General features: G+C 40.3%; 1 protein-coding gene across 1 annotated transcript in view; it reads right to left on the bottom strand.

Moving 5' to 3' along the window:
• Window positions 1–3,522: 3,522 nt before the first annotated feature.
• slc12a3 (solute carrier family 12 member 3) overlaps window positions 3,523–24,806 on the bottom strand; it is a 73,063-nt gene continuing 51,779 nt past the window's right edge. The window contains exons 14-26 of the mRNA XM_034132929.1: window positions 19,625–19,780; window positions 18,406–18,505; window positions 16,829–16,940; window positions 12,524–12,661; window positions 9,053–9,159; window positions 8,232–8,314; window positions 7,976–8,044; window positions 5,524–5,622; window positions 5,167–5,278; window positions 4,675–4,761; window positions 4,165–4,300; window positions 3,888–3,955; window positions 3,523–3,667 (exon numbers count right to left, since the gene is read on the bottom strand). Coding sequence (XP_033988820.1) covers window positions 3,526–3,667; window positions 3,888–3,955; window positions 4,165–4,300; window positions 4,675–4,761; window positions 5,167–5,278; window positions 5,524–5,622; window positions 7,976–8,044; window positions 8,232–8,314; window positions 9,053–9,159; window positions 12,524–12,661; window positions 16,829–16,940; window positions 18,406–18,505; window positions 19,625–19,780 — 1,409 coding nt within the window. The 3' untranslated portion in view covers window positions 3,523–3,525. The remainder of the gene's footprint in view (window positions 3,668–3,887; window positions 3,956–4,164; window positions 4,301–4,674; window positions 4,762–5,166; window positions 5,279–5,523; window positions 5,623–7,975; window positions 8,045–8,231; window positions 8,315–9,052; window positions 9,160–12,523; window positions 12,662–16,828; window positions 16,941–18,405; window positions 18,506–19,624; window positions 19,781–24,806) is intronic.

The following is a 24,806-nucleotide window of genomic DNA, read 5'->3' on the forward strand; positions in this document are numbered from 1 at the left end:
GATCTGTGACTTTGATGTGTACCAAGGCAGTGTCAATGGGATACGAGCCACGTCTGAACTTGGATTGTCAGGTGATGTTGTGATGAAGCTTGCCTCCACGCTTCCAGAAGGTCAGAACTACAAGATCTACACAGACAACTACTTCACCTGTGTCCCATTGGTAGTGAAGCTCCTTGATCGTGGGATTCATTATGTGGGAACAGCCAGGCAGGTGCTTTTATCCAACTGTAACCTTGAAGAGGAGAAGAGCTTGAAGAAAAAAGGGAGAGCTCTAAAGATGCCAAAGCAGGAGATCCTGACCAGGAGACAGTTTCAGGCAGATCTAGCATCCTCTCACATCCTGGCATTTCCCTAAAAACTTACCAAAACGTAAACATTTTGAAAACTCTTTCATTTCTGCTCCATAGCAGCAATAACATCTGAAAGGTAAAAAAAAAAAAATTATGTTTTTCTATATTTGGGCTTTACAGGGTTAAGCAGGGGTAAAGTGCTATTTTTTTTACAAGTGGGGGGTGGACCTAGCATCCTATAGGGGGGTCCGGGGGGCACGCTGCCCCGGGAAGATTTTTTTTTAAATATTGAAATTAAAGGTGGGGTAGGTAAGTTTGAGAAACCGACTCGAGATACACTTTTTGTTATATTCCATGGAATGCTCTTAACATCCCGGTAGCAATGAATATCTTAAGTGCTTTGACAAAAAATCCATAAAAAAATGTCATCTGTGGAAGCCGTAGTACTGTAAAAAGCACGACCAATCATTTTAGCCGGCCCGGCTAAAATAACTGGATGGCCTACCTGCCTGTCAGCCTTCCATCTGTGCACAAACTTATCTCGTGCCCTCATTGGTCATGTGCGCGTTTGTGTGTGTTGGAGGAGGGGCTCTATAAGGAAGTGGCAGATTTTCTCCGGTTGTGTATTTTCAAATTCTAGCGATCTCGAGCCGGTTTCTCAAACTTACCTACCCCACCTTTAAATGCATCAATCTGATGCACTTTGAGAGCAAAATTAAGAGATCTATGGATACACCTCTCAACACCCATATGAAACAGAACTGTAAACCGATTTTCTATTTCTTTATGGATATTTTACAAATCACTCCCCTTTCAAACTGTATTCTTGTTTTACTGTCATATAGTATTTCATACCCGTTTTTCATTTATGCTCTTATTTTTTTATACCTACAGTATAATGATCATATAAACGTGTGCCTCAGAAATACTTATTTACATTAATCGTGACCAAACCGTTTTGAGACCGACTGAGATAACTTAGACTAAAGTTAACTATCTAAACACTGAGAGTAGGGATGGGTATCGAGAAACGGTACTAAGTCAGTACCGGTACCTGATTGGAAGGTATCGGTATACCGTTAAGCCGCTGGACAAACGGTGCTGCTATCGGTATATGAATTACGCTACTTCCTTAGTTTAAACAATTCTGGTTGGTTGGGAACCCTCATCCCGTGTGACGTATCCGGTTTGAGTACCACTCTGATTGGCCACTGTGAATGCCACTCGTCATCTCTCCTAACAGCGCTCTCATTATTGAGACTCCCGGGGGCAGACCATAGGGGCAGACGCAACATCTTGCTAGAAACAGCGTCTCAAGGCTTCTTAACATTTAAAAACCTATTAATGATGCATACCCACTTAACTGGAAGACACTCAGCTAACAGACGATATTAACCATTTTACCTACACGGAACAGAAGTCCAACACCAAGAGTCTAAATCAACATTTAGCAAAACGGGCTAACGGGGCTAATGGCTACTTTAGCACATAACTGGCAAAAGCGATCTTTTCTACGTCATTTTATCTGCACAAACAACATATCATGAAAGCTGAGATTCCACAGATTCCATTGGTATAAGTCTCATCCCTGTACGACCAAAACTCACTGAACTAGCAGCCAGGAAAGAGCAAGAAAACAACTTCACTTTACGTAGCCATGATGATAATTATGTCTGTTTTGTGATCAAAAGTTTTGTTCAAGGGCATAACAACGGTTAATCCAATGTCTCTGTGTAACTTTAAAATGATTACTGATAATCCATCATTACAATTATGAATAATAAACGGATTATAATGTTTAGCCGACCGGAGCTTCCGGTTTAGGAGGTGCGCACGCAGCGTCTCGTTTTAACTGAATAATGGTCATGTTTACATGGATTTATGAACTGCCCCTATTACCGCCCCCCTTCCAGAGACACACTGTCAAACACACTCAGACCTGCTTGGTATGACATTGAAAAAGTTACATTAAATAATAAATACAAATAAATTACAATATAATGACTGTTGTTTAATCTTCACATCTTGTAATCATGTCTATAATTTTGAGCGCCAAATTATTGAAAAGTATCGATAAGAGTATCGGTATCGCTCCTTATATCCGTTAGCGTAGCTAGCACCAGATGCTAACCACAACGATCTCCGGCGCGCGCTCTCTCTCTCTCTCGCTCGCACATGCACACAAAATGGCTCGTGCCACACACACACACAGAGCAGAGCTTGAATGAAACACAGAGACCCAGAAGTAGGCTACTTGTACTTAGCATATTATTTTCGAATCAATCCTTTTCAAATTATGAATTTCACACATAAAAAAAAAAAAAAGACGCATACATTTCTTGGGGGTGCTTAGTGGGTGCTATGGCTATCCTGGGGGGTGCTTCAGCAGTTGCTAATATTTCCCCTCAAAAAAGACTATAACAAAGCCCTCTGTCCCAATGGTATGCATGCACCAGTAGCCTACATGCTTTGTAAAAGCAACTACAGTAGCCTCTTTTTAATCTATTGAAGTTGTATGAGTGATGTTACATCAGCCGAGACATACATTGACTTGCACATGATCTCAACCAATATCCAGTTATCCTAGACAAAGCACACACCATCATATTTATTGGTTATTTGAGGCTTCAGATGTGAAAATAAAAATACTGCTGAAAATCTAATCAAAGTGGTTTGGCAAATAAGATGACGTACAAATTACAGCATTAATAAAACCGTTTTTTTCTATCCACAAACAATCAATATGGCTTCAGTTTAAATGTTTCCCATTTGCAGGAATTCTTTAATGTGTGCATCATCAACAGGTTTAAGTGTCCAGAACATGGTGATTAAAGGAATCATTCATTAATATTACATGTTACTGGTTAGATAAGGATTAATATAAGGATTAGATGATCATCTTTAGTCATCAAGGCATCGACATGTCTAAATCTATACATTAATCTGAAATTGTCACAATGTTAAAGAGTTATACTTTGAGGTTCAGTATCTACAGCTCTTGAAAAAATGAAGAGACCACTCCAAATGTTTCTTAAATCTCAATCTCTGCAGCCATTCCATTTCAGTGACTGTTGAATTCCAACACAGAAAAATGTTGTCAGTAGTTTATAGAATAAAATAAAAAAAATGTTCATTGTACTCAAACACATACCTATATGTAAAACCAGAGAAACTGATAATGCTGCAGTGGTCTCTTATTGTTTTCCAGAGCTGTATACTGTTCTCATGGAGACATTTATTGGCAGTAGTAGGTGAGGACGTTTTCCTGGTTTCCCCTGACCAATAGGATGGGAGCTCTCAGATCTCGAGACAGGAAGTCCAGCCAGGCCATGTAGAGAGTGTTGGGACACACCCCTTTCCTCCCCACTGGCATGGTGCTGTCAGTAGTAATTAGAGTCAAATTAATAACTTGAACAGTTTGTTACTACTTATAATGAAATACAAAATGTATAAGTAAATACTTAAAGACAAAGTGATTATACTGGGCCTGTGTATGCTGGCAGGCTAAGAATCAAGAGCCATGTAGTAACTCTGCATTGTCTTCTTTGTAATAAAGAAGAACTCTCATGGACTAAAAATAAAAATGACCGTACTCACATAACAATCAGAGCAGCTTCTCTGGAGTAATCCTGCAGAACCTCACTTAGACGAATCTGACGAAGAGACTGGATCACGCAGAGAAAGTACAACATTTAAAGAAAAAGACAGGGGAAAACGTTTGGTGTGTGTGTGTGTGTGTGTGTGTGTGTGTGTGTGTGTGTGTGTGTGTGTGTGTGTGTGTGTGTGTGTGTGTGTGTGTGTGTGTGTGTGTGTGTGTGTGTGTGTGTGTGTGTGTGTGTGTGTGTGTGTGTGTGTGTGTGTGTGTGTGTCAAACCTTGGCCCTGTTCCTCTCCAGATCCTGGTCAGTGATCATCGACGGCTCCTCTTGTCTTGGTAGATCACAATCAGAGTCCTGTTTGGGATTTGTTTCAATCTTGAAGCGACCCACCATATTCTCAAACTGATGAACACTGAAGCACACAGAGACAAGCCAGGAACATGAGTAACTGCAGACAGTTCTACAGTAAAACAAGTCTGAATGAATTCCTTCCTTTTAACTATGTTTTTTAAACACTTTTCCTGGCAATTTCAATGTTTTTGTTTTGTGAAATATGGACAATTTATAAGAGCTGGTGAACATAAAGGCGTTGGGTGTTATAACATTTAGGATCTGATCCATCATTAACTCTACAGTATCTATACATATTTTCCCCATGGAATTTTTGCTTTTTCAAAGATGGTTAACCCAGCTCAACATGAATCATCACATTTCAAATCGCACAAGGCCGATCTCTTCCCTGTTGTCGGTGCTTTGCTTCATTCTCTCAACTTGTGGCAGCCTTACTTTCCCAGCTGGGGTTTTTGGTAGATGTCAGGAAGCACTTCAACGTCATGGAAACCAAGGCGGAATTTCTTGATCAGTGCCAACACCCTGAGAAGAGAATGTAAATGTATGTACAATTAGGTTTTCTCATTTGTAAATCCCTGCAGTGGTCTTGAAATCACGACTAACATTTCTCCTAGCACGGCTCTGCTGAATGTGTAAACAGGTATTTTAGGAAAATGTTGCCATGTCAACTGTTTCAGTGGAGTATATGTGAGTTGTTTAAATACCTTGTTTCTGTCTCCTTAGTTGCCACAAAATAAGTTTTGCTGGTTTTAATTAACTGGAGGTATTAATGATTAAGCCTTATCATATGTACCGTCAGTTGACCTCGGCTTTACTTCTCATATATCTGTTAACTCACTCACTGTCACTGTCTGGGGCTTTCAGTCGTCATAGCGCTCATCATCAGCTGTTTACATCTCGAAGGCACAATTAAATCAAAGTACTTACTTCTCTCTCTGCTCGTCCTTCTGCTCTGTCTCCCCCCCCACAAACACTCGGACCTTACATCTGGCCCAGCGCTTCCTCCGAGTCAGCAGGTAGGGCAGCAGCAGGGTCAGACCTGGTTAAAACACACACACACACACACACACACACACACACACACACACAGACAGACAGACAGACAGACAGACAGACAGACAGACAGACAGACAGACAGACAGACAGACAGACAGACAGACAGACAGACAGACAGACAGACAGACAGACAGACAGACAGACAGACACACACACACACACACGTACAACCTGTGATAATATTCTTGAAGTAAGAAGAAGATGTGATGGATGGTTAGATGTTCAGACCTCCGTCATCAGACAGCCAGTACACATCGATGGTCTTCTTCCCTTGATTTTTCTGGAACATTGTACTCAACTGAGGTCCTGGTTCAATGAATTCAGAAGCTGCAAACAATTTTGAATGTACAACAAAAAGTAATTTTTTACATTATAATAAAATCGGTTAATTGGATTAGCAGGTTTTTAAGTTCACAAATGTTAAACATGTTCTATTCAGTGCCATTGACAGTTTTAATTGTCCCAGATTTAAGGGCCACTCAGGTCAGGTTTAGTAGATTTGACCATTTGCCATGATACATTTAAGAAATAAGGTTAATTAGTTAACTTAGGTTCGGGAGCAGGACCCAACTCAACTCTAATCACCTTCCAAGCACATTTATAACCGGCACATTCAGACAGTTTGTCTGTTAATTCTCTACGACAGACAGACCGGGGTGCCCCCCCTAACGCATGATCTCATAACTCAAAACTTCCATCCCACATTTGTACTTTAACAGACTTAATGGTAATTCAAGTCAACACTGGGCAGTGGTGTAAAGTAACTAAGTACATTTACTCAAGTACTATACTTAAGTATTTCCATTTTTTGCTAATTTGTACTTCTTCTCCACTACAATTCAGAGGTAAATGGTGTACTTTTACTCCACTACATGTATTTAATAGTTACTTTACAGATCTGGATGAATGATGTGAAATATAATCAAGTGTTAAATCAGACTTTAGTTCCACCTGGAGTAAATGCACAAGCTACCCTGCAGTATACAAAGTCATTCAAACTAGCTGCACCTTTACCAGCTTTGAGAACACTTTAATGATCAATCATTATAAAACATATCATATATATTATTCTGAAATGGACCAATCTGCACAATGACTACTTTTACTGTCGCTACTTTAACTATATTTTGATGCTAATACTTTTCTACTTTTACTTGAGTAACATTTTGAATGCAGGACTTTTACTTTTAACAGAGTATTCCTACACGGGTACTTCTACTTTACTCAAGAACAAGATCTGAGTACTTCTACTTTTACTCAAGTTCAAGATCTGGGTACTTCTACTTTTACTCAAGTACAAGATCTGAGTACTTCTACTTTTACTCAAGTTCAAGATCTGGGTACTTCTACTTTTACTCAAGTACAAGATCTGAGTACTTCTCCCACCTCTGACACTGCGCTTAGCTAAATCGGACACCATTCTTTCTCGTTTAATCTTTTACATTCATGGAGCAGTCCTCAACACTTAACAGGCTGTTATCCATCATGGAGTGCTTTGATCTCACAACAAAAGTAGGAGAGCCTGAAATTCGCCTTAAACATTTTTTTAAAACCTGCCACACTCTTAGGACATCATTTTTCATGAAAAACATAGGAAAACCTCTCTTAGGTTGAAAAATAAAAATAAATAATCAAAGAAATTCAACAAAATGCCCCTTGAGACTTTTCACATGTCTCCATTAAGGCCCATTGTAAATTCAGCCTCATCTTTCCTCAGAGCACCAGCCTCACACCTTCAGATAAACTGCCCAAAGAGCCACATTATTGACCCGAAAGTACACAAAAGGTCAGTGCAATGCATTTGAGCTTTAACAATTTTAATCCAAATAATTTCACTTTTCTGCATTTTTCCTCGAAGTTCAGCAACACACTTAGGCCTACTTGGTGCATGTAGCTAAATACAGCTAGACACCATTCAGCTATTAAAATATTCAGCTTTTTCTGCCTTTTCAGCCAAGTTCAGCAACAAATGTTCGCGGCTTACAGCATTCACACGCATTTTCAGCAGGAAATGCATTTTCTAGTTAATATTCCATTCCTTACACACTTAATGTATATATACTGTAATGTCCTGCTTTATATTTTGTTAATGTAAATTTGTATTTCAACCTGTATATTTTCTACTTTTTTAATGCTATTTTATTTCTATTTGAGATGTTTACATTTTGGATTGTTTATTTATAGTCTTTTAATTTCTCTAATGTACAATGCCTTGTCTTTTTATGCTGCTGCAACGCAAACATTTCCCAAATTGGGATCAATAAAGTAATTCTTATCTTAAACATCCGGAACTTCGATCAAACAACATGTTTTTAGAGTTGATTTTTCTACTAAAATAAATGTATTAGTTAACTTCAGGCCTTAACCACTTCTCTCATCATCCTTTAAACTTCTCTAAAGTCTAGACACACCCTCTGTTTCCTTTCCATTCATCCACTCTCTCTCCTACCTCATCCTTTCCCCATCCCTTTATCCTTCCCTTCCTTCACACTTCAAGCCTTTCTGTTAAATCGTATGCAAAACTCTCCTATGGCTGATTCTTGTTACTGGGGCCTGTAATCACATCTGGACGGAACCCCCCCCCTGACTTTAGAATGCATCCTTTTCCCGCCTTTACCCATTCCATTCTTTCCCCACAATCCTATATACCTCCAGATGATATGATAATGGATATACAAACATGAAGTTCTTGTCTGAATCCGGGAAGGGACAGGTATTCTCTCGTGTCCTTCATCAAAGCCTGGATTAACTGAAATAAAAACAGTGTCACTTGTTATGTATATTGATTAATATAAAGTTTGTAAATGATAATGATAATAGATGGATGTGGACATTAGTTAACACGGGTGTAGCAGCAGCAGCAGCAGCAGTCGGAGGTCATTCATGAGTTTACTGTCATTGTGCTCCCCCCCCTGAGTGAGAAACCAGGCTCTCACTATGTGACTGAGCCGTGTGAGAGACATCCAGCCCCTCCCTCAGTCTCAGGATACACACTCCGTACTGCAGGTCGAAGGCATCACTGAAACACACAGAAAAGCTTTATTACAAAAATTATGATTCATCGTTCAGAAGTACACCACACACACACAAGCATATGGCAAGCCGTTTGAGTATTTATTCCATATTCTTGATATCAGATGGCAGCCTACACAAGTTAGCTATTTGTTGACCACTTATTAGACATTTGGTCACATTAGATTGGCACTCTGTTTTACTAGTTGAACAAAGAATTCTACAAGTCACTCTTTTACAGCAACAAGTGGCACTTTTGTCTGACTAGTTCCTACATAAGCCGCCAGGAGCTGCACTAGTAGCACCAAAGTCCCAACTAGTCAGCTTTTTGATGAACTAGTGGCCCTCTGGACCTCTGGAGTGAGTGACACTAACAGTCAAGTTAACTAGTAAGCTGTAAAAGCTCTGACATGTCAACTAGTAAAAAATGAAGCAGAAACTAAGCAGACACGTTAACTAGTGGCATACATTATTTGCACTAGTTAACTAGATAGATCCAAAATCACTGATGAATCATTGGATTATGCTTGTTAGCTAGTTAACATTTTGGCCTAAGCTAGCTAACTAGTTCAAGAAAGTGTGAAAAACTTGTCAACAAGTAAAGTCAAAAGGCACTCCTACTAGTTAACTAATGAGCATTTTGGCTTACACTAGTACAACTAGTGTTGGAACTTGCCGTGGATTAAATACCCTTACGGCCATACTAGCACACAGAAAAAGGTGAATGGATCCTCGCTGGACTCACTGCAGTATTCCTATGTAGTTGTGTGCAGCCTGAGGTGTGTCACTCTGCCAATCTTTCTTGAAGCCCATCAGCAGTACATTGGGCTTGATACGACCCAGACCTGCCCCCTGGTGGACAGACAGCAACAAGAGAAGAAGAGATAAAAAAAGGTCTGTGTCACAAAGCATGTTCAACCTCTCAGGCCCTCTGAGAGATTCACCAGTTCTGTTTAACTAACGTCAGCAACAAATGAAAAGAAGACAATGCTACATGTTCAGACTTTGGATTGTGTTTTTGTTTTTCATTTTTAACCCTGCTGTCGTGTTCATTTCTCCCCCCTTACTTTGGTGTTCCCGCTCAAATTGGACCGGTCTGTTTTAACTGCTCTTAAATGAACACAAAACCCATTAATCATCACCACATTTTTATTAAGCTGTAAACACTGTCTCGGACTACTGGTTTTCATGAATTACTGCAGTGAATATACAAAGAATAGACACTGAAAATGTGTTCCAAAACTAACATTTTGTTGAATAGTGGGTGTGTACTATATGATGGATGAACATAATCTAGAGCAGGGGTCACCAACCTTTTTTAGGATGAGAGCTACTTTCACAAAATAAAACAAGTCGTGAGCTACTTTTACTCCTCTTTTTATTGTTTTTTGCAGTGTATATATTTAGCACATTTGAACATTATTATATGCTGACCTTTAACCTTTGTGTGCTGTTTGGGTCTGTGGGACCCGTTTTCAGTGTTTACTAAAAGAAAATGTATGTAATTTAATTATTTTAACCTGCTTTATTTGGAGGTGGACCTCACCTCCTGGAAGATGTTTTTTTAAATGTTGAAGTGAAATGCATCAATCTGGTGCACTTTGAGCACAACATGAACTGATGGATACAGCTCTCAACACTCAGATGAAAGGGAGCTGTACACTTTTCAATAATCCAAACATCTTTAGAATATGATCACAACCAATAACAAATCATTTAATGGGGACCTATCATGCAAAATGCACTTTTGTACGTCTTGTATACATGAATATGTGTCCCCGGTGTTCCAGGGAACTCACCAAGTGTCAGAAAACACAACCCTCTCTCTTTTCCTCCATACCCAAATCTCTAAAAAAGGGGCTGCAACGGATCTGATAAAAACTGATCCAGATTTGAACACTTCTATGTCGTCACAGAAGTGGCGCTACGGCTATTGGGCCAACTCTCCACCTATCAGGGGAATGTGGGGTTGGGCCACGGCCGGCCATTGCCGCTCGAAAGCGCTGGAGACGCTGTAGTACATATGCCAGGCCTGTAAGTGGCGCTGTAGTCTGCCACAAAAGCAGCGAAGAAGACTTCCAGCCCATAGTTACCATGGTTACCCTTCTGTTTATTCTCCGCTGTGGCTTTTTTTCTCCCTCCCCGAGGCAAGCGTTTGCTCCCGCTGCAAACGCTTGCGGGGAGGGATTGCTCAATGCAATCCCTCCCCATCGAGGCAAGCACTGTAATTCTCTCCGGTTAGTCCACCAGCAGATGACAAACACCCACCTCTCCGCCTCTTCCAAGGAACGAGGGGACCGTGCGGCAGAGTTTCAGTTTCAGTTACTTTCGCCGGTCAAGATGTCCGTTAAAGTTTAAATCTTCCGGACAAAATTAGAAAAGTGCCGGTCAAAGGTCTTCTTTGTTATTTATTGAGCTTTAAAACAAATGAATAACGACTCTATATAATAAAACACGGAGGACGGAGATCTCTTTTTCTCCCCCTCTTCTGACAGCCCAGCAGCTGATCAGAGCACGGCTCACCTCTCCTGCAGGGGGGCGTGGTCAGCAGAATCAGCCCCGTAGACAGCAAACAGCACATAGAGCGAAATGAGGCATGGCTAAAATGCATGATCTGTTTGGTATTTTGAAAACAGAAACGTATAAATATACCTTATATAGGTATGGCCCTACAATATATCATTTAAATATAGCATGATAGGTCCACTTTAAACTTGTTTATTCTTATCTTATGTTACCTATAGCATTCTTTCTTTCTATTTATGCATATTTTACTAATCACTCCCCTTTTAAACTGTTTTTTTTTTTTACTGTCCTATAGTACACATTGGAATGATTTCTTACTTTATTTTTTACAACAAGGCTATATTAAATAGATGAAGGTGTGCTCTCTTGCTCTCTCTCTCTCTGTCTCGCTCGCTCACAGAGGCTGTGTGCTCCTCCGTGGCGATGACGGCTTGTGTTAAAAAATAATAATAAACATAGGCCTATTTGTAAAGTGGGGGGACACAAACGGGATTTTGAAAAAGTGTCACGGTTAAACTCCTTATGAAGTGGTGAGGTGCCGCTCCACATTGCTTAACTTCCCGACTGCAACGCTGTGTGTGTGTGTGTGTGTGTGTGTGTGTGTGTGTGTGTGTGTGTGTGTGTGTGTGTGTGTGTGTGTGTGTGTGTGTGTGTGTGTGTGTGTGTGTGTGTGTGTGTGTGTGTGTGTGTGTGTGTGTGTGTGTGAGCGTTTCACATGTGTGTATGAGAGATTTGTACATATGTGTGTAAATGATTTTGGTTTCAGTTGTGTGTGTGTGAGCAGGCTGTGGCTCAGTGGATGGTGTGCTGTGCTGGACTTCGAATCAGGGGATAGCAAGTTCGAGTCCCACTGCAGTCAGCATGTCGTTGTGTCCCTGGGCAAGACACTTCACCTCAAATTGCTCCTGTGGGGATTGTCCACAGTACTGAATGTATGTAAGTCGCTTTGGATAAAAGCGTCTAACAAATGACATGTAATGTAATGCCGTGGACTTTCACAGCGCCGATACCGCATCCGCCGCCGCAAACACCCGCCGTTGCGAGTCTCCGGCTGTAACAGTCCACTACCGCCCGCGAGGACCCAGGTTCGATTCCGGCCTGAGGTCCAAAACATGTATTTAAAAAAAATAAAAATAATAATAATAATCTCCCGTTCATCGCGTCCATTCGCGACCCACCTATCACATCGCCCCACACTTTGAGAAACGCTGCTCTATGCTAATGTAATGTCAGTGCAGAAAGTGGAAATAATAACAAGATATGACTAAGCATTGTGGGACCAAAAGTTGCATGAAAAAAATCATTATTGTTGGTCATTATTTGCAGTGTGCAGTGATCTTTTTTGTATTTTTATTTATATCATTGTGTCAATAAAACATTTTCTTTTCACACAGTCAACCTATAATGTTCCTCAAACTATCCACCTGCTACAGACGCCATGTGATATTATAAGAGTCTCTTCACTTATTTGTAAAGATGCTGCTAGTCTCTGCTGTAGTTCTCATTTTAATGTGAAGGCAGCATTTTGTCAACTCTAAGATCCTTGCCGATTGGTCCGGAGCTGGTTGTCTACTGTGTTTTGTTCTGAAAAGAATTGTTTGACCTATAGTTACCACGCCACCATGAGTGGGCCGACACAGTTCAGTAGATGGAGACAGTTCTTTATATAACAGATGAGGTGAAATCCCACCTGCAGCAGAATGTTAACTCCTGACCGTAGATCTGCAGCCGCCACACCTCTGTAGAATGACTTGACCTTCCGTTGGTTCAACCAGATCACATGACCTTCACAGCTCGCATCTTCCAGTACTGATGGGGAGGGACCAGCCTGAGGGACAGGGTCACATGGAAAATGATTGGATCGACTGTATGACAGTGGTGGGAGGTAACTACGTACATGCACTCAAGTACTTTACTATTTTCTCTCTGTGCTACTTTATACTTCTAACCCAATACCATATAAATGGAAATATTGTACTTTAGCTTCACTACATTGAGTTTACAGCTTAAGTTACTAGTTACTTTTATAGATTCAGATTTTAACACACAAGAGAATTATACAAATATGGGTAACACTTTATATTAAGGTACACAAAGTAACCATCAACTAGTTGTTAATTAACATGCATATTAGCAGTATATTGGCTCTTTATTAGTCATTATAAAACACTTATTAATGCCTTGTTCTACATGACCATATTCTACAAGTAATAAGCCATTAGTTGAGAGTTTTTCCTCAATAACCCTCTAATTAGTGCTGATTTATTGCAAGTAAGGAAGTTGTTGTACATGAGTTTTGGTCTTAATATGCTCTGCTCAATATGGGCCTAATAAGGCAGTAGCATACCTGCCAACCCTACCGATTTGGGCGGTAGTCTACCGCTTTTGACATGTTTCTATCGCCTACCGATTTAGCCGGCTTTTCCTACCGAATTTCATTCTTCCCAAATTATAAAAAAATTAAAATGACACTCCATAGACACTGGACTCGACTTTTAGCGGAAACCGATTGCAGCGTGTCTGTGATCCCATCCTACAAACAGTCTTCTGTGTTTCTGAAAGTGAAACAACGTGCAGAGGAAGGGCAGCGTTACCCCCGGGACTGCGGTCAAGCCAGCCTCCACTTCGGAAAACACAGTCAAGCCAGCCTGCCGCAGTCCCCCGGGACTGATAATAACCAGTCATCAGTCCCAAAAGAGTTTAGGGGAACAGAGACGAGGCATTTGAGTCCTGCAGGGTTTCCCCGTTAATATCAGTGTCTCGAAAACACATGTTGGCGACTGAAAGACATCCAGTGTTTGGTCTTTTCCGGAAGCATCCTACAGTGTCTCAACTGAAAGAGGACCACAAACACAAAAAAAATATTATACCATTTTGAGATTTTGGGATATTTATCTCCCATTCTTTCACTTTTTCGGACATTTTCAACACCAAACATGTTGTTAATGTCTCTGCTTAGTGAACTACAGCAATCTGAAAGCTTGTACATTATTTATATCACACTGCAAAAACATGCAGGAAATGACTTTTTTAATGCAGTATTTTCTGATTTATGGCGCAACACAAAGATATTTCGCTCTGTGCAAACCTTTGACTAATATGTCAACAACATGAAACAAGAATATGAACCTGGCTTTATCCAATGTTCACACAAGAGTTCTACATCCTGACACATCCTTCATCTACACTGTCTCAACTGAAAGAGGACCAGAAACACACAAAATATAATAAAATGTGGAGACTTTGGGATATTTATCTCCCATTCTTTTACTTCTGGACATTTTACAGACCAAACATGTCGTTGATGTCACTGTTTACCAAACTACCACTTTTTCTGAAAAATGCATAAAATGATGTAATATATGTTAAATACATGGTTTCTACATGTAATTACTGGGGTTCCATTTATTCTGATTACCTAGTTTGGGCATGCACATTTGCTGCACGCAAACCTACCTCTTTTGGATTTGGAAAGGTTGGCATGTATGCAGTAGTAGCACATGAATAGTAATTCTCCCATAATAACACTTAACAAATATGATCTATTCTTATGCAACAAGACATGAAACTATAAGTGTTAATTGTGTCTAAATAACTCAAAATTAGGTATTTATATCTAAGAATATGTTTTGGGGTATTGACAGTTCAGCTACCAATAGCAAGGTGATATTGACCTGTATGTTTCATATTTGCACATTTATATTTTTGTAAAATGTATACTGAAGGTTAGACAGGAAACCGGGTACAGGAAGTAGGAGAAAGTGAACTGAATAGCATGGCAGTAGACATCCATGAGTAGACTGCTACTAATTTCCCCTATGCAACCTGAAGAGTAAAAGGGTCAACTCCGTTAGAAAGCAATGACTGTAATGTAAGTGTGAGCCTTACACTTACACTGTAAGGATTAGTAACATGTATTGTGTTTATGTGATGACATGTGGAGATGTTTAAACACAATGAGAAAATGCGTTAGCATTCGCGCAAGCATTTGCATTAGCATTCGCGCTAGCGTTAGCATACATGCTATTGTTAGCCATACTAGCCTGTATACATGCTTATTGTACAGCTAGCATTAGCTATATTTACCTTGTTTACACTTAGCGGTCCTATGTGTTAATCTGTGTATGTTACACTTGCATGTATGAGATCATTAAGTGCCTTGTAACTTATTTTTTTATAGTTTGGACTGCAAATAAGTCAATAAAGGAGCATGGCTGCTCATTCCCTGGCTCTCAAAAGAGTTTGGCTGGCTGTTTAATCTATGTTCACACTGAGACAGTACAACACAGAGAGAACAGTACACCTAGTGTGTAAGTATACAAGCAGGTCCCACAGTATGATCACAACTACATAAACTCTGTTAAAAATCTGTTTTTATTAAAAAGTACAGGCTGCTATGTGTTCTCAGCCTTGGAGAAACTTCACATGTTTTGGTATGTGTTTGAACCTCTCTATAGTGGTTCATTAATAAAACAGATATTTCAACGTGTGCCTACTTTGTTCATGTACTGTTCAGGTTAATTTCAGTAGTTGTGTGCTATAATGTATTTACAAAGTGTGAAGAGGAGGCAACTTTAGAATAGGGAACCTGTTTAGGTCAATTAGAGTCAAACTACTAGCGTATTGGTTATGAACAAGACTTCACTTTAAAATAGGTAACATGTTCTTAGATATAAATACCTAATTTTGAGTTATTTAGACACAATTAACACTTATAGTTTCATGTCTTGTTACATAAGAATAGATCATATTTGTTAAGTGTTATTATGGGAGAATTACTATTCTTGTGGTACTACTGCCTTATTAGGCCCATATTGAGCAGACCAAAACTCATGTACAACAACTTCCTTACTTGCAATAAATCAGCACTAATTAGAGGGTTATTGAGGATAAACTCTCAACTAATGGCTTATTACTTGTAGAATATGGTCATGTAGAACAAGGCATTAATAAGTGTTTTATAATGACTACTAAAGAGCCAATATACTGCTAATATGCATGTTAATTAAAGGTGGGGTAGGTAAGTTTGAGAAACCGGCTCGAGAGACACTTTTTGTTGCATTCCATGGAATGCTCTTAACATCCCGATAGCAATGAATATTTTAAGTGCTTTGTCAACAAATCCATACAAAAATGTCATCTGTGGAAGCCGTAATACTGTAAAAAGCACAACCAATCATTTTAGCCGGCCCGGCTAAAATAACTGGATGGCCTACCTGCCTGTCAGCCTTCCATCTGTGCACAAACTTATCTTGTGCCCTCATTGGTCATGTGCGCGTTCGTGTGTGTTGGAGGAGGGGCTCTGTAAGGAAGTGGCAGATTTTTTCCGGCTGTGTATTTTCAAATTCTAGCGATCTCGAGCTGGTTTCTCCAAAATTACCTACCCCACCTTTAACAACTAGTTGATGGTTAATTTGTGTACCTTAATATAAAGTGTTACCCAAATATGATGTTTTTATTTAGAGTTAACATTCCAACATTATACTTAAGTACACCTAAAAAAGTGACTTGGTTGACAGAAAATTGGCAGTAATCTTAATAATTGTTTAAGTATTGTGCTGCGTAAAAAACATTTAACAGTTCCAGCTTCTCAAATGTGATTTTTGTTCTGCAATGAGTACTTTTACTTAAGTATATTTTCCTGATTACACTTAATTACTTTTACCATTCTCAATGCAGAACCTTTACCTACAGTATGATTGAGTATTTTTGCAGTGTAGTATTAGTATTTTTACTTAAGTAAAGGATATGACTACTTCCTCCACGACTGCTGAAACATAGCATTTTCATAAACATGTATTTAAAAACATATTGTTCTTGTGTTTTTACATCATCAATATGTAATGTTCACTGAGGTGTGTGTGTGTGTGTGTGTGTGTGTGTGTGTGTGTGTGTGTGTGTGTGTGTGTGTGTGTGTGTGTGTGTGTGTGTGTGTGTGTGTGTGTGTGTGTGTGTGTGTGTGTGTGTGTGTGTGTGCATGATGGGGTGGACTCACAGTCTCCACACTGCCACACATCATGAGACTGAGGCTCTTTGTGAGACAGGAGACCAGGTCCACCAGAGCTGGTCTCCTGCTGGGAGGACCGGTCAGCACCAGACACTGCGGCCTACAGCCAAGAATCACAGTCACATGTACACTTTCATTCATCTCTTAGAAATTGCATTAATTCTATCATTTATCATTTTTGACTTTCACTTGACTTAGACTGATAAAGAGAGGTTTTTTACTTTTTAGCAACTTCAGTAAACTTGATTTTGCAGTCAAAGAGTAATATGTGAAGATTGATACCACCTATGTATGCACAGTTAATATGTAGTTATTGCTAGCAGGCAGTTACAAAATACACCTGCAAGCACCTTTTAAACTCACTAACCACACTTATGGCGCATTTCCACTACAGCGCGGAGCGCTGTTTAAGTGTGCCGTGCCCGGCCTGTTTTTGGTTGCGTTTCCACTAGGCGTAGTTCCAGCTAGCGGGTACTTTTTCACAGTTTTCTGGCTCTCCAAAATCGAGGTTCTTTCCGGGCCAACAACCGGGCTGAGTATGCTAAACTAGTGAGAGAATCGCTGGCAACTACAACAAAATGAACATATTTTACTGTGATTTAATTGTAATACACGTTTCAAAATGATGCCAAAGTAACAACATACTGATACCGGTTAGTAAAAACCATGAATTAATGCTTTGACAAGTCTGCAGACAGACGGCAGGCGAAAAACCTTTTAAAATGCGTGTTTTCTGAATGGAGATCGGCTAAGCTAACGTTGTATATGCTCCGACCGTCCACACTCACAACAACGGCCTACAGACATAAATGAACCAGCGACTGTATTCGCCATGACACAGACAGTCTGTGGTTTGTACTTGTTTAACTTTTGTCTAGTTTCTGAACAGATATGAGGAGCTGTGAGCTCTGAGGGCTAACAGCTAACGGCTGATGTTGGTTTTGTGTTTCACATTGAAGATGACGCCACGGCTCCGCCTACACTGCGTTACTATAGTTACTACCCCAGTTCCTAAACTGTAATGGAAACGCAGCATAAAGTGAGCCTGTCCTAACAAGGCCTAACAAGGCCTAGCCATACCGTACTAAGCCGAGCGAGGCCCTGCAGTGGAAAAGCGCCATTAGTGCAGTGGTTCCACATAATCACTCTCTGTCCTCTGCTTTCAAACTCCTGTCGAATTTAATTGATAACATTTAGGAAGGAAAATTAACGAGGATTAGTCTAGCTGCAAAGGTCAGTCTAACCATGCAAAGGCCGAGGATAACAGACATTGAAAATATAGTATCTCTAGACCACCTAGCCTCATATTAAACAGGTATGGGTAAACAAAGTTAGTGTTGATCTTCTTAGCCAGTTAAATGGATGTTTGTATTGAACAGCCAGCTATTCCTCACACTATGCCGGAACTACGGTAAGCGACATCCTTGACCAAGCAATATTTCGTCGATGAACACCAGATAGTGGAACATTAACAAGTTACTTAGTTGAGATTTAATCCCTACACAAATTCCAAAAAGCAACAAAATAAACATTCCAGAAAGGAACTATAGGATCCTGTCACCGACCTGTAGTTCTTGACATGGTCCCCCACCTGGTTGAGGGCCACACACTGGGTGAGAGCCATGTTGTAGGAGCCGGCCTGCACCGAGGAGCCCCAGTTTACGGCTGCACAGAGGGGGGCAGCAGAGTGAGGGTGGAGGAGAAGAGGCAGGCTAATGACATCTGACTGTTTATGGTTTATCCCACTTTATCCCTTTAACTGCCAGCGCCACCATTTGGTAGAGCACATTTTGTGTCTTGATATCTTGTTGGAAAAAAAATAAAAAAGTTTAACTCCATCTGATTCAGCCAGCTCTACCCTTTGGTTGACATGTTATGCACAAAACCACCTCTAGATGTCACTGTGGTTCGAACAGAAAGCCCTTCAGGTAGCTTCCACTGAGAAAGTTGGCATGCTAAAAATCACTGCTGAAGAAATCACTCTTTTTGGTCAACTTTTGTAAGGTAACCATATCATTTTTGACATATTTTAGTGTCAGAGTACTGACTGAACATATTTAGATAACTTGATGCACAAAAAAAGTTTTAACAAGGGTGTAATTATTTTTTTGAAAATATGCTCAACCAATCGGTCGAATTGGCCTTTTATGGTAAACTAGCAAAATGACTTTTTCAGAGTTTCCGAGATGTTTTCCAATAAAATATGGTAAATAAATAGCTAGATTCATGGTAAGATTACTAAATCTAGTACTGCCTTATGAGTCTCAGAGTGAAAGAGCGATAATAATTTATATAGCACCTTTCATGCATGGCATTCAGCCCAAAGTTGCACACAGATGAGCAAGTTAGGCCAACACAGGATATAGACATTTGCTGTTAGGCCAGTGGTTTCCTGTTAGGCCAATTCAGCATATACAGTAAGATGAGCAAGTCTTTTTTTTTTTTTTTTTTTTTTAACAATTATAATTTATTATCTTTTATGAATATATCTGGTTGTATATATTGCTCATTTTCCATAAAAGAAACAAATGTATTTCAGTTTGTGTTTTATTTGAGTTTGATGCATACAAATACTGTACTGTATATGATGATTGTTGAAAATGCACTTTTACCATAGAAGGCCAGCTCGACCAGTTGGTAGAGGCTCATAAAAACAAAACTGTGGTCAGTCAAAAAAATAAAATTGTTTGTGGTTATTTGTGGCCCATTTGATAAAAAAATACAAACAAATAATTTTTCCATAGCTTTTTAAAGGCAGTTAAAGGGTTACATGAGTGAACTTACCAGGCTTCTTGTAGAGTGTGTATCCCAAAAGGACAATGACGATGCCGAAGGCAATGAGGGCCGCCCACCAGCTGAGCAGGAACATGATGACCAGACAACACACAGAGACCAGCAGAGACAGCCACTTACTGTAGAACCTGAAGGACGGACGCCAACCTGTACACACACACATTTTGTGCAACATAGACACCACAGTGTTACTTTTGCCCCTACATTTCAGCTGCAATTCCTCTTTATTTATTTTTTATAATTGTATTTAATGAATAAAATCATTCATATGTGTATGTGGCATAAACAGTCATGTTATGCAGGATATGTTTGTGGTGATAATTGAATAGTGTAAAATAATAGGCTATTGTTGCATTTTCTTTGTGTCCTGGGGAAGACATTTTACATTTTAGTTAAGAGTTTAGCAAGTAATATTGTTTATTGCCAGCGTTGTTGTTTATACATTTCAAATGATTGCCAATAGGTATCAGTATTGCTACAGTGTGTTTGCAATGAGAAGAAAATGAGAGTCGGAAATTGTAGTAGTTAGCGCCATGTGGACATGAATGTGGCTTTCTGCATTGTTCAGAAAACCTTTAAAATGTCACCGGAGTGAGCCTGTGTGACTATCATTCTGTGCACGCTACATGTAGCTTTCTATCTGTTGTGCACCGTCAAAAGTGCTAAGTCAGTCACGTTTCATGTTGTTGTTTGGTCATTCTTGTATTGTCTTTCACTTCCTGTTTTGTTTTCACACTCACTTGTTACGTCTCATTCCCGAGGCCTGTACTACGAAGCCGGTTCAACATAACCTGGATATGTTTGAGTTAGCCGGTTGGCCTAATCCAAAACATACGCGCTCTCGCTAAACGGTCCTACGACGCGGGTTATCAAGTGGATCGCTCAAGCCAGCCGTGTCCTATCTAGTTAGGTGCGCGTTCACATAAAAGGGGCGGGGTTAGCAACATTTGACCAATCACAAACATGGAGAAGCGCACTGACAGCCAGTGTTGGGTGTAACGTAAGTTACTGAGTTACAGTAATATATTACTTTTTGCTGTAACGAAGTAATGTAACGCATTACTAATGAAATGTGGGTAATATATTACTCGTTACAATGCTCAGTAACGCAGTTACAACACATTTTAACCCGAAATTAAATGGTGTTTTGCAGAGGTGTGGACTCGAGTCACATGACTTGGACTCGAGTCAGACTCGAGTCACCAATTTGATGACTTTGGACTCGACTTGACAAAATCACAAAACACTTGCGACTCGACTTGGACTTGAACACCAATGACTCTGGACTTGACTTGGACTTGAGCCTTCTGACTTGAGGTGACTTGATCATTTAATTCAGAGGTCTCCAACACGCCGATCGCGAGATGCCGCTAGAAGAGCAGACTCCCGTCGGGGAGAGCAGAATCTCCAGCCGCTTCTACTCTTGCTGATAATCCTTGCAGGCAGGGGTGGGTCTTTATTTAGCTGGGCCACCATGCGGCCAATCATATGTGAGGACACACTAGGATCATACCATTATGTGAAAGAAGGGTGGGGGGCAGACGCTCCAAAGACAGCAGGTGTAGTGGTACAGGCCAGCTACACAGAACGACGGGGAGACAGATTTAAATGCAAGCGCGTCGGAAAAAGTCAAGAAATTAGCGAAAACCGAAAAAAGAAGCAGCTTCTGGCTGCATTTCAATGATATTGGAGAAAGCAAAGCTGAGTGCAGGATTTGTAAAATGAAAATAACCTTCAGAGCAGGGTTTTTTTTGGTAACCACTCAGGATTTATTGTCAGAGGTGGGAGAAGTTCAGATCTTGTACTTGAGTAAAAGTACCAGAGTGTAGGAATACTCGGTTACAATAAAAAGTCCTGCATTCAAAATGTTACAAGTAAAAGTACAAAAGTATTAGCATCAAAATACAGTTAAAGTACCACCTGCAGAGGGATCTAGATTCAGGTGTTCTTTTCCCCATAGAGACCGCCTCGCTGCACATTATCCCTTGCATAAAGATAGATCGTGGGTCCCTTATCACATGTACACAGTGGAAATAAACATTCTGGTTACCTCAACATCAAGGATCTTATCAATTAAACTCCTTCTGAATCAAACCGCCACGGTAGCCTTACCTTACTGATCCCTCTTACAATAGAAGAAAACACGTTACTTTACCAGCAGAGAGAAAATAGATTATTACAGTATTAATGTGACTAATAAAGAGCAGTTTAATTATTAAGTATTATTCTGTTGATGGGTGTCATTACATTTGGTGAAAAGCACATAATGACTTGTTTAAGACTCGTTTTGTCAAAGTTTAGGACTTGGACTTGACTTGAACTTTCCCATCCTGACTTGAGACTTGACTTGGACTTGAGCACAAAGACTTGAGACTTGATTCGGACTTGCAAAACAATGACTTGGTCCCACCTCTGGTGTTTTGTTTTTTAAGAATGTACTAACATAGCGAGACATTCCGACACCAGAGGCCTGTACTACGAAGCTGGTTCAACCTAACCTGGATATGTTTGAGTTAGCCGGTTGGCCCAATCCAAAACATACGCGCTCTGGCTAAACTGTACTACGACGCTGGTTATCAAGTGGATCGCTTAAGCCAGCCGTGTCCTATCTAGTTAGGTGCGCGTTCACATGAAAGGGGTGGTATTTGGAGCATTCGACCAATCTCAAACACGGACAAGCGTACTGACAGCGCAGCGTCATACTTCCTGAATGAAAAGTGAACTTTAATATTAGTCAAATATGAAGAAGTTAAACTTTAAACATCCATGACTTAAACACTTTATCCAGGATAAAAGCCACATAGCTGCACCTGCAAGGTGAATACAGCTGGTAAAAGAAAAAGTGTTTGAATGCGTACATTAACAGGTTTATGATATCACTGCCCCGTCTAAGACACGAGTGGATCTGACTTTAATTACATTTGACTCGAGTGTTTCGTCAACTTAATGTGTTGCTTAAAATAATACTTCTGCATACAGTATGTGACACTGTGAGTGTTGCACGGCCAGATACGGCTCAGCTGACTCAGATAAGGAAATATATGATACATTATGATGTGATATGATATGAATGATAATGGGACACATCGACGTCTGCACTCACAGTGCCACGGACTGTACTTAATGTTACTCTGATCTGGTTACTTATGTTGAGGCAGATATTTAAGTAAGCTTTCTTAACGCTAATGTTATAATAGTCAGATTGCTCTGAAGATGGGAGGTGATATTCTATTAATTTTCACGTTCACACAGTCAATTGATTTTGGCCGGCCGTCTTTCCTGCAACGGCAGTTTTTCTGTATTTCCTCTATCCTGTAATATGACTTGATAGCTTTAAACTCCGCACACGGAGCTCTGATTGGTCAGCAGGCGGTGCTTTCACTGAGTTGATCTCTTAGCCTGCAACCTAACCTCCTCCCGAGGAGGTTAGCCACTCAGCATAAGTTACCATGGAGATCTAGCCCGCTAAAAAGAGAACCAGCGTCGTAGGACCGGAAAGCCCGAGTTTTCCCTGAAGTCAGCCGGCTAAGCGAAAATCCGGCTTCGTAGTACAGGCCTCAGAGGTTAGATTAGTAAACCTGGTGTTTACCCTTCAGGCTTCACGTTGGGATCTTCGGGGGTGCATAGGCATGCATTGCACCCCCAGTTGAATGTTCTGCACCCTCTATTCAAAAAAGAGAACGGAGCGAAAAATACAAACAACAAATTGTGTCAGGTGCGCGTGACCTGCTCCGCTGCGCGTGCATCATTTCCAAAGTGCTTCCACAGCAGTGACACACATCTGTGGATAATCATTTATACGAAAATGGTTAAAGCAACCATCACTAAACGCCAGCAACACTGCATCTACTGCAGACAGTAGCAACAGGTCAGATGGGGACGTTACGTTACCAGCCGTCGTGGACAGTAGCTTACTCCCGCCTGACTCGCCGCCCTCGCCCCCGGAGCAGCAGTCTTCGTCGCCCGAAACTACGCCGCCCCTCTGCGGCCCGCAGGTGCCAAGGAGACCTCGGCAAAACAGAGCCTGCCCAGGTATATCTAAACAAGTACCCGCCTGTACAGTGGGGTAAGGCGGTCATTTTGCAGCTCGTGGTATAAAAATAGACAATGGCTAGAATATGAATGTAAAAATTGTGCCATATTCTGCCATGCCTGTAGAAATGTTGGGTCAAAAATAATGCATACAATAGCACAGATGCCTTCACCACGAATGGCTACAAAAAGATCTCATATCCCAAGCTTATCAACAAGCTAATGTTGCAGCTGAAATGTTCTCCAGGTCACAAAGTCAACCTCACATGATGATGTGATACCAGTTTTCAAGCACAGTAAATATTCTCTTCCCAGAGTATATGATGAGACCAAGGTGATGATGTAGTACATGGTTTTAATAATACTTTTGATTTTCAATGTTTGACATTTCAAACCATGAGCTGGTTCAAATATTATTTGCCTTGATTTACAATATGTTGTCATTTGTTTTATCACTACAGTTTTTAAGCTTTTCCTTGCCATAGTCCACTTTGGACTATATGAAATATTTCAGCATTGCACTTTTAACACACACAAATGTTCTCACTTGCTTGGTTTCAAAACATAACAAATGCCATAATCTGTTCATTGGGACCATAACATCAATGATATTTTTCATTGCTGTTGCCGGCCACTATTGCTCATGTAAACCTACTACTGCTGCGCCCCCTGTAATCTCAGATGCACCCCAAGTCATTTTGTTCTGGAACCGGGCCTGTACATGGCCATATACTAAACAAAATACAGAGCCCATTATGTGTCCTGTTATTGTTTACTTCCTCTCTGCCTTCTTCTGGTGATTTATCTGACGTCCAGCGCTCCGTCTTTTAACCTATTTTCCTTTCTCTTTCTTGATCCTCCTTAGCAACCTTCATTATAGTCCTTGACAGTGGTCTGTACTGTATTAACAACGTGTCACATGTTAAGAATTTACAATCAGAATCGAGTATTCAACTAAGCCGTGAAAAGTTGTTAGTAGCCTTAATGGCCTAAACAGTTGTTATGCTATAACACATCGCCCTTCACTGGATGTATAATGAGCTGCACTAAACTACATTTTAGCATTTAAAATACCTAGCCATTCTTTTGCGGTTATTTTGGTGAAAGTAACTCAAAAGTAATATAAAAGTAGTGTAACTCA

This window comes from Trematomus bernacchii, unplaced genomic scaffold, assembly GCF_902827165.1.
Source record: "Trematomus bernacchii unplaced genomic scaffold, fTreBer1.1, whole genome shotgun sequence".
Classification (NCBI taxonomy): domain Eukaryota; kingdom Metazoa; phylum Chordata; class Actinopteri; order Perciformes; family Nototheniidae; genus Trematomus; species Trematomus bernacchii.